General features: G+C 41.5%; 1 protein-coding gene across 1 annotated transcript; it reads right to left on the reverse strand.

The window, feature by feature from the left end:
- Nucleotides 1–477: 477 nt before the first annotated feature.
- Nucleotides 478–1,861, reverse strand: LOC135321886 (disintegrin and metalloproteinase domain-containing protein 20-like). The gene is made up of 2 exons (XM_064488628.1): nt 1,856–1,861; nt 478–1,137 (listed from the first exon to the last, which is right to left on the reverse strand). The coding sequence occupies exons 1-2, from the start codon at nt 1,859–1,861 to the stop codon at nt 478–480; spliced, it is 666 nt and encodes a 221-aa protein (XP_064344698.1).
- Between the last annotated feature and the right edge of the window lie 9,111 nt (nt 1,862–10,972).

Genomic DNA, 10,972 nt, shown 5'->3' on the forward strand with positions numbered 1-10,972 from the left:
GAGCAATCACTGAAGGCGTCTGTCAAAGCAGGGTAGTCTGACGTAAGGCAGACGCTCCTTCTCATACAAGTGCATTCATCGTCATCATAATACAGACCAAAGCTTCTCCCAGTGTATCACGTTCCTAAGATACCTAACATTAAATAATGTCTGCCTAGGTAACCAACAAAGAGTATGCCATATATACTGCATGTACCATACGTTGGTGGGTCAAAGTCCACGGGTACATGTTTAATCACTATGAAGGATGAAACGGGTAGGACAGTCGGTCTAAGGTTAGTTCTGTGATACACAGCATATGGGCTATCATACACACGATAATCATCCATAGTTGTTGGATCTCTCTCATTATATACTAGGACTGCAGTGACAGAGTACCTTATGCTAAGATCTGTAAACATGGAGTCCATTAAGTTAGCCATATGTAACAGGTTTTGTACACACTTTGTTGAACATACGATACATTGTATTGGAATATTAAGCGAATCCTCTGATAACTCCTATATGCGGGGCAAAGTACCTAGAATTCAAATAATGGTGGCGGGCTTCACTGATACCAGCTTCAGGGAACAGGGCGTCCCCATTCTGCCTGTCTTTCAGGCTATGCACGGGTCCCATTGTGTCGGCGTCTGCCACTATCTGAGAAACCACATGTTCAAACGTTTTAGAATACCTGAGGGGTTTTATTTCATAGGCAAGGTCATCCAGCTTCATAATACCTTCAAGACCCCCATAGCACGTGTCCACAGTGACCACGGAGAAAGGAATCCCCTCCACGTAGCCGAGGTGGTAACAGTCTGAAGGGATGAAGGGGAAGTCCATCTGCAAGGCGCCTTGCTCGTCCTGAGTCAGCAGCAGCAGCTGTCCAGGCCAAAAGATGTTTTTGCTCTTCGTGTGCATAACGTGCCTCTGGCCCCCGAAGTACAGGCTGTAGGAGAGCCATCCTGGCACCTGAACGCCCTTGCCGTGGTGGAGCTCCTTCCTGGGTATCACCACCTCCGAGGAGATGTAGCGCCATGAGGGATGGCCTTGAGAACACTGGACTGGAGCCAGCATGGCCCAGAATCCAAGCAGCGAGAGGGCTGTCCTCCGAGTGACCTGGCTCTCTGCCAGCTGGGTGCCCCTGCTGAGGGACACCTGTCAATGAGAACAGGTGAAAAGAGGATCCCAGAGAAGCCAGGTCTGACCCATCTGTTGTGGCCACCTCCGGTCAAGGGGACACTGACAATGAACAAAGCCCGCCTGGGCCTGCCAGCGCTTACCCCTGGGTGGGTCTCCTACCATAGCTAGGTAACAGTCAGCAGGTGTGGCAGTGGGTGGGGCCTGGATATTAACTCAGCCAGGGCTGAACTGGAAGACTGGGAAGGCTGTGTCTGTGAGTGCTGGCATGGAAATGGGAGGTGACTGGGCCAGTATGTAATGTAAATTAATGCTTCCCCAATGCTCTGTAAAACCCTTCAGAGCTCACCATCTGATGCTCCCTAAATGACAAGATTTGATTTTCCTTACTCCAGGTGGTCAGGAGAGACACTATTCCTGACTGCCTCTGATCCCAGGAGTTGTTCCCTCTAAGCATTTTCTGTGTTTCTTTCCTGGAGTGTGGTGGGTTCCTCCTGTGCACGTGCTGGTGGCTTCTCAGCTGAAGACACAAGGGACCTGTCTGTTTGTGCCCAATGTGAGAGTGCAAATATTTAACATAGTTTAAGCAAATTTCATACTTGTTTTGAGGGGAGGGAAAAATCTAGTACCACATCACGACCAGAAGACAATTCATTGTCCTCCACACTCTGAATATTTTCCTTTCATTTTACAAACATAGCCCCAACATTTAAGCGGACTGTGACCAAGGATGTACCTCCATGGCAGTCTGTCTACGCCTTGCTTTCTTCCTGCTGGTCAGAATTCCTCCCCATTCTCACAGGCCTGCTCATCCCTGGTGGATCTAACACGTTGTGCCGACTTTCGCCTCCAACACTGTGAGATTTAGACACTCTTTCACTTCCACGTTAGGGTTTTCGGGGCATAGGATGAGGAAAACTGATGCATAAAACCTAGTGGTGCTTTCCTTTCCCCTTTCCTCCATACAAGAGCTTCCCTGTCTTCCCCACAATTTTACTCTCTCAAATTCCCATTGATATTTTGAATGTCAATTCCACCATTATTATCTATACCCCGTACAACATGATGTATTCTTTTTCCTTTATTCACCATTTAATCATGCACATACACCGTCTTCATTTGTTTACTTCTTCTTTCTTTCTTCTTCTCCCATCCACTGTCTGGGCCCATTTTCATTTTACTGTAAAATTCTCTCTCACAATCTCCTTTGGTGCTTTACAGCTGATATGGACTCTAACTTGTTTTTTTTTTTTTTTTTTTTTTATACTATCTCTCCTGTTAAAGTACTTTCCTCAGCATGAAAAACGTTTTAAGACCTGGTCTCATAGGTACAGTAGGAGAGGCTTGCACTGATCGCCCCCTCAGAATCCACTGTGTCTGCTCATACATCACAATGAGAAGTCTACCTCAACCCCATCTTAACCCCTTTGAATAGAATCAGATTTCCTCTCACAAATGGGATGATGGGATAGGCCATGTGTCTGTGTGACTCGGGGTTTTTCTCTCTTCCCAGGTACCCAGGCTGCACAGCGTGAAGGCCAAGAATGCAGGCACGTGTTACTGTGCCCAAGACACTGCAGTCCAGACAGAAACCTCCTTGCAGGGTGAGGTGTGTGGGCTGCAGGCAACAACTTGGACCCCCCAGGACATCTCAGGACCCCCAGAGGGAGAACAGTACTGCCGTACACAAGGCTGATCACAGGAGCAAGTACAGGTGGAAATTAAGGGCAGTTTCCTTCAGGGTCTGGGGCTTCCCCTCTACATAGCCGTATCCTTAAGGCTGTCTCTGGCCTCATGATTCTATGCTGACCTCCAAAGTCTCTGATTTAGAAAGATTTGCTGCCATAGGAGGAAAGCATTGTCCCATGCACAAAAGGCACAGAATTCCTTCTAATTGCCTATTCCTGTATAATTTCCAATTAATTATCAAAGCTGCTAAAGTAAGTCAGCTAAATCCATAGAAGAGGCTCTGTGTGAATCAACAAAACAGCACAGCACAGCGAAGCTCAGAGAACAGGCTAGCCTGCAAGCAGCACCTCAAAGTGCAAGACGGGCATCAGGCAACACAGGCACTATATATCAAAGCAAGAGCAGACCAATCTGGTGGCTGCGGCCACTGTCTTAACCCCAGACTGACAGTACCAGTAGCAATTGACAAGGCAATGCACAGTGACACCCCCTCACCACCACCAAAGCTTGAGATACAAGATCAGTCTGATGATGCCAGAGGACACGTGAAAGGAATGTGAAAAATTCATCCCATCCATTGTTGAGGTGTCTGCTGAGAGCAGGGCAGATCTGCCTCTCCAGCAAATCAGAAGTGGCCTCGTACAATCAGCAATGGAGACTGGAGTAGGGTTTTAATGTGTTTCAGGGCCGAGGGAGGAAATGTGTCCTGCTCAGAGGAAGGCTCATCACCCCCGTGTGGTCAGTTGGAATAAGGCAGGTGAAACATAGCTCACACTTCACTGGAGAACATGCTCTCGGCCTGAATGACTTCTGAGTCCGTACACCCTTGGAAATTCAAACTGAAATAAAGTCAACTATCCCTTATCTTCTCAAAAGTAGTTAAGGAACCAATCACTGGAGATGGTATGGAATGCAATGCATGAAGATGCAAACTTTGCCTTACACCAAATTCACTCAGAATTTTTAGATACCAACTTTACATGCAAAACTGTACAAAGCCTAAGAGGAAGTGTAGAAGGAAATTAACATAACCACAGGCTGGTTCATGTAGAACATGAGCCTTGAGTTTCAACACAGAACACAAAAGAGCAATCCACAAAGAAAAACAAGGAATACTATTGACTTAATCAAATTGAATATTTGGAGTCTGTTAAAGACATTATTCAGAAAATCAAAAACAAGTACAAACTAGGACTGAAATATCTGGGAACACATCTCTCAAAAAGGATTCTCACACAATATACAAATAACATTAAAGCAAATGACCTTATTCCAAATAGGGAAACATCTGAATGGACACCTGACCAAAGAAGATACTGAGACACTATGCAAAATTATACCAAGAACTGGGGAAGGAAGGGGACAGAGACACAACGGTCCAGTTCAACTCCCAGAAGTCTGTGTGACTCTGATCTAGTTCGACATGAAAAAGAGCAGCCTACAAAGCAACAGCAACCTCATGCTCAATGTAAAAGCCTCAGATGTACTGATGATTTCTAAATAGAAAAAGACAGAAACCTGGTCTGGACTCCTGTGCCTCAACAGTGGACTGGAATTCCCACGCAGAGTCATGATGAAAGACATAAGAGGCACCCACGTGTGAACTGAGAAATGAACATTGTGTCTAACCACAGAACACAAATTGCACCCTCTTATATGTGAAATTATTAGTAATAAAAAAGAATTATTTCCCCTTTTCTACAAATGTGGCAAATTTGTAGAACATACTAGTTCATGAAAATCCATCTAATTTGTATATATACACAATTAATTATCTGCAAAATAATTCATGAAAATGATTTCATTTTCACTAATGTCAACTTTTCTATTCAAGAATATATTTCATCAAGGTACAAGACTTTTTATGTAGGAAAAGTTTACTGTACGATTGAAATGAGTGGAATGTAAATTCCCTTTCAAAATGATATGTCAATACTATGTCAGAAATGGAACAAAAACATCCAAATTCCATATAGAAGTTAAGCCTCACCCAAATCCAGATCATCCAAACTCCACACAAAGCTGAGAGGCACTTTAGAAAGATTATATGATGTACCGGTGTATCCCATGCTGCGGATAGCCTGGGTTTGGTTAGAAGTGTGGAATTTTCTGCAAATCAAAACTACAATGAGGTATCATCTCACACCAGTCAGAATGGCCATCATTCAAAAGTCCACAAATGACAAATGCTGGAGAGGCTGTGGAGAAAAGGGAACCCTCCTCCACTGCTGGAGGAGGGAATGCAGTTTGGTGCAGCCACTGTGGAAAACAGCATGGTGATTCCTCAAAAGACTAGGAATAGACTTACCGTATGACCCAGGAATCTCTCTCCTGGGCCCATACCCAGAATGAACCCTACTTCAAAATGACATCTGCATCCCAGTGTTCATAGCAGCACTATTTACAATAGCCAAGACATGGAAACAGACGAAATGTCCATCAACAGATGACTGGATAAAGAAGAGGTGGTATATTTATACAATGGAATACTACTCAGCCATAAAAACCGACAACAAAACACCATTTGCAGCAACATGGATGCTCCTGGAGAATGTCATTCTACGTGAAGTAAGCCAGAAAGAGGAAGAAAAATATCGTATGCGATCACTCATATGTGGAATCTAAAAAAAAAAAAAACCAAAACCAAAATAAACAAACAGACAAAAAAACAAACAAACAAAAAAAAAACCAAAGCATAAATACAAAACAGAAATAGACCCATAGACATAGAACACAAACTTGTGGTTGCCAAGGGGGTGGGGGGTAGAAAGGGACAGACTGGGATTTCAAAATTGTAGAGGAGATAAACAAGATTATACTGTATAACACAGGGAAATATACACAAGATCTTGCGGGAGCTCACAGAGAAAAAAATGTGACAATGAATATATATATGTTCATATATAACTGAAAAATTGTGCTCTACACTGGAATTTGGCACAACATTTTAAAATGATTATAAATCGATAAAAAATGTTAAAAAAAAAAGTGTGACATTTTCTGAAATTCAATTTCCACAATATTCCACCAAAAAGTAAAAGAAATAATAAATGAATTCAGAAAAGTTACATACTAAATACAATAAATCAATTGTATTTCTAAACACTGAAAAGAAACTGTCAACAAAAACAAAGCAAAAAAAAAAAATAAACAACACTATAAAGGAACAAATTTGCAAGAAATCAATGTAAAAATAAGGTGCAAGACTTTCACTCTGATAACTTGAACACACTGATGAACAATTGAAAAGGACACAAACAAAGGTTCAGAGAGCATGTCCTCATGGAAGCAAGAATTCCAGTGGTTAAAATGAACCTTCTGCCCAAACACAGTGACTGTGATCCCTACCAAACCTGCAATGGATTCTTCACAGGAAGAAAGCCAAGCATCCTAGGGTTTGTGTGGAACCAAACCATGGAGTATCTCAAATAGCCACAGAGAGTCTGAGGAAGGAGACCAGCCTGGAATCATCGGGCCTCCTGATCTAACACTGCTTATGAAGCTACAGATTTTACATGCAAAATGATATAAAGTATATAAGGAAACATAGAAGACGGTTAACCTAACCTCAGGTCGGTCATGCAGAGCCTGATCTTTGAGATCCTGTTCATGCCGGAACACAGAGAATCCATCACAATTAAATGTGGAGGTTAAGCTGCACCCAGATCCAGTTCAGCCAAGCTCCACACATATTTAGGCGCTGAGGAAAGATTATTTGAGGAGCCACTGTCTTGTGTGTTTTGGATGACCTAGATGTTTTAGGAAGTGTGGTATTTTGTGAATTAATGAATTCAGGAAATTTACATAACCCATAAACAGAATTCAATTCTGTTTTAAAATACTGATAATGAACAGTCAAAATGTATATCCAAAAAAAAAAAGGAAGAAAGGAAACAGCCCCATCTGCAATTACATCCAAAGGAACAAAATACCTAGGAATCACTGTAAATGAGAATGTGAAATTTTTGCACACTGAAGGCTAGAAACCATTGAAAAAGACAGAAACAGAGGCAGAGACCCAGGTACTCATGGCCCTAGGGAGAGAGAGAGGGACCGCACTGAGGGGGATGCATTGACACCCACCCTACCACAAGGGGACACAGTGCCCCACTTTGCTCTGAGGGAGATGGAAAGCCCACAGCTTCTTCCTGGGTTTAGAGAGCAGCCTGTACTCCCAAGAGAAACAGGAGGACCCTAATCTACCAGAGGACAGAAAGCCCTCCCATAAGGGAGAGATTAACCCTACACTTTCTGAGTGCGATGGACAGCCACCTAACCTCCCTAAGGGGAATGGAGAGGCCTCAATGTCCCCCAAGTGAAGCTGAGAGCCCCTGACCTTCCAGAGGAGGACAGAGGGCCCTGGATCTCCCCCAGCAGCACGAGCGGCCCCAGTCCTCCCCGAAAGAGATGTGGAGCTTGTCATCCTCCCCAAGGGGGAGAGTGAGTCCCCTGTGTGCCGCTTCTCGCTTCCCTTCTGTGCCCTCTATCTACTGGTGACTAGGAAGCTGGGCGCACTACTTACAGTAACTGTATCAAGCCGAAGCTGTTTGTTCCATCCTCAGATTTGGACGAGCCTTAGATCAAAAAACACTCTCCTCAGAGCTCTACGGGGATGAGCACAAACCATCTTGTATGAAGTAGCACGAACAATTCTCTTCTTGGTCCTACTGATATGTGGGTCATGTACACTTCCAGCAAGAATTGTCACACAAGATCACCTGTGTGTAACATTCCCGACTTTACCCCACCCACAATGTGACTTCCCACTATGCTAGCAGTAACCAACGGAGCCCTGTTTTACTTAACAGAAGGAGAATAAAACTTGTATTTGTCTTCAAGGCAGAAAATCTAGCAGTCCCATTTGCCCTCTTCTTCCTAGCAGAATATGTCTGTTTCATTATAATGAATATTTTCACTACAATTCTGTTTTTAGGAGCATTTCACAACCTCTATACTCCAGAATTTTTAACAGCCAATTCCATCATTAAAACACTCCTCCTAACACTGTCCTTTCTATGAGTCTGAACATCCTACCCACAATTTTGAGATGACCATCTGATACATCTCTTGTGAAAATTTTTGCCACTAACATTAGCTCAATGTGTATAATAATGTTCACTATACGTCATCAGCCCACCACAAACATAAGAAATATGTCTGACCACAGAGGTACTCTGACAGAATAAATATTAGAGGTTTAAACACCCTTATTCTTGGAATCCTTGGCGTGAACCATCCTTATGAATTTCGAAGTCTCCATGCTATCACATTTCAGCATATATTCCATAGCAAGGGCCACTTAATAAGCTGTCAGGCCCACAGCCCCAGCATGCTGCTGTATAATTGTTCAACACCAATAAACACTCTTGTTTTTATTATCATTCTCCTGTGTTCTCAGAAATTATACCTGTAGTCAGCAGCTCACACTGGTTACTGTTATCTTCATGCTAATTAAAAAAATTATCCCCTGAGGTGTTGAAGCACCCAATGAATATTTCTAATACATTCTACCACATCGATACCATTTCTAACGTCAATGAGATACATCGTGGACTCCAGTGTCAAAAAGATCTCTAGTCATGGCCTCATGACTGATCACCCTATGCTCACGTAAAACTCCGTTAATGCTTTTGGTATATATATATATATATATATTTTTAATTTGGAATGATGCTATGACTCAGCTATGGCCATCAGAGGCCTTAATACAGTCAAGCAACTTGTAGCTCAGCTTAAACTAAACATTATTACTGACATAATTAATGATAATGTGTTATTGCGTCAATGCTCACAGGACATAGAACCATTACAATTACATACACACATGTATCAGGTAAATAGCTTGCTAAATCAAAACCTCCTACCTCCCACTGAATCTCATGTTTCCTAAGCCATTTTCTGTTCTGCCAAACTCCCCAAACTAGGCAAAGCATACGACTACATAAGTTAAACTAACTCATCCAGCAAACAGACTGCTTCTGCCTCACCAAAGCAAAGTTCAAAAAACTACAAACTAGCTTACTACTGGTACCAATCAGTTACTTAGAAGTATAAGTTTTTTTTTTAATTGAAGTACAGTCAAGTACAATGTGTCAGTCTCTGGTGTGCAGCACAATGTCTCCATCATGCATATACATGCATATATTCATTTTCATATTTTTTCATTGAAGGTTATTACAAGATACTACTGTGCTATATAGAAGAAACTTTTTTAGACATGTAAGTTTTACACAGAAAGATATTTCTCTAGTTCAGCCAGTTATGTTTAAAAAAAATTTTAAAGTACATTTTAATCTCAAAAAATAATAGTTCAGTACTAATTGTAGCACAACACAAATGACTATACCAAATACCAATATGTCACTTAAATACAAACTCTTTATACATTTAAAATCTTATACACATTGTTGATGCAGCTTAATACTTTAAGCAAAGCACTAAAAAAAACCTAGATGAGTTTACTAACTTCATAAATTCATAAATGTGGACCAAGAATTTATTTTCATTTCTAATACAATTGCATGCAAGATTTAGCTTTCCATTGAGACAGCAATCTAAGTCATAAAACATTCAAAGGAGAAGACTGAAACATCACACTAAAAAGTAGCTCACAACTTAATTATGTTCTCATGGGAAATGGCAGTGATAAAATTAATCCATGAAGGAATGTTTGGCTAAGTTATACTAACACATTATGGTTGGGACATTGAAAGCCAGCCACTGTGATTATACGTTTATCCCACATCAATAGCTCTGATTACACTACATTGAAGATCCAAATTGGGCTTACATATCCAACTATGCTTAGGCCTAAATTCAAATTCTAACAACAAAATTATTCACCAGGATACTCCTAGCATCAACCTAAATATCGGAGGACTTGGCATGACTCATGCTGCCCTGGAGGAGCCTGGTCTGTAATCAATAAACACTGATAAACCCCATCAGCCCTGCATGCCACTATCGTTAGGTAACCCTGCTAAGCAGTGCTAGTAAGCATAATTATCAAACAGAAAAAGGTTAGTCAAGCTGCGTCCTATAAGATGGAAGGAAATGAGGTACATTTTCTATCTTTAGAACATAAAATAATTTCTATGTGGGTTTTATGAAATAAAAAACCAAAAGAGGAATTTAGTGGTAGATTAAGAATCAAGGGCTTAATAGAATAAGGCCAGGAAACACACACTCACAGCCTGTCACCCTCCTTAAATATCAAAAGCTTCATAACCTATTAAAATGTTACAAACATGTAGGAGGAGATAAGTCCTAACAAGGGAATCATGCTGAAAACGGTGCTTGGATGACTCGAACTTAGCTTAAACATAAGCTCTTAGTTTCAGCCAGACTTCACACCACATGAACACTCTGAACTAAAGCTAGGTCAAACTTCCTGCCAAATTCACCTCTCGTAAATAAATAAAACACTCATTCAACAAGAATGGCCCTCAGAGAAAATATCTGCAAAAGATGAGACTGACAAGGGCTTCATTTCCAACATCTATGGCCCTCATCAAAAGGAAATGTTGTGGAGAAAAGGGTACCATTCTCCACTGTTGGTGAAAATGTAAATTGATGTAGTTACTATGGAGCACAGTATAGAAGTTCTTCAAAAGCTAAAACTAGATTTACTCTGTGACCTAGAAATCTCACTTCTGGGCATATATCCATAGAACGCTGTTAACTCTTAGAAAATACATGCACCCCGATGTTGATAGCAGCACTGTTTACTGTAGCCAAGACCCAAAAGCAACCTAAATGTCATCAAGCGACGACTGATTAAAATAGTTCTGGTCTCTATATGTGGTGTTATATTACTCAGCCATAAAAGAAGAATGAAATAATGCTATTTGCAGCAACACAGATGGTCCTGGAGATGCTCACACTAAGTGAAGTCAGTGAGACAAAGACAAGCACTGTATGACATCACTTCCACGTGGAGCCTAACAAACCATACAAATAGGCACATTCACAGAACAGAACAGACACCCAGACAGAACACACACTTACAGTTGCTATGGGGGACAGGCAGCAGAGATACTTTGGGAGTTTGGGGCCAGCAAATGCACACTACTGTATACAAAACAGATAAACAACAAGGACATAGTGACCAGCCCAGGAAACTGTAATCAATGACTTGTTTAAAATATAATGAAAAATTATCTGG

This window comes from Camelus dromedarius, chromosome 8 (assembly GCF_036321535.1).
Source record: "Camelus dromedarius isolate mCamDro1 chromosome 8, mCamDro1.pat, whole genome shotgun sequence".
In the NCBI taxonomy this organism is placed as follows: Eukaryota; Metazoa; Chordata; class Mammalia; order Artiodactyla; family Camelidae; genus Camelus; species Camelus dromedarius.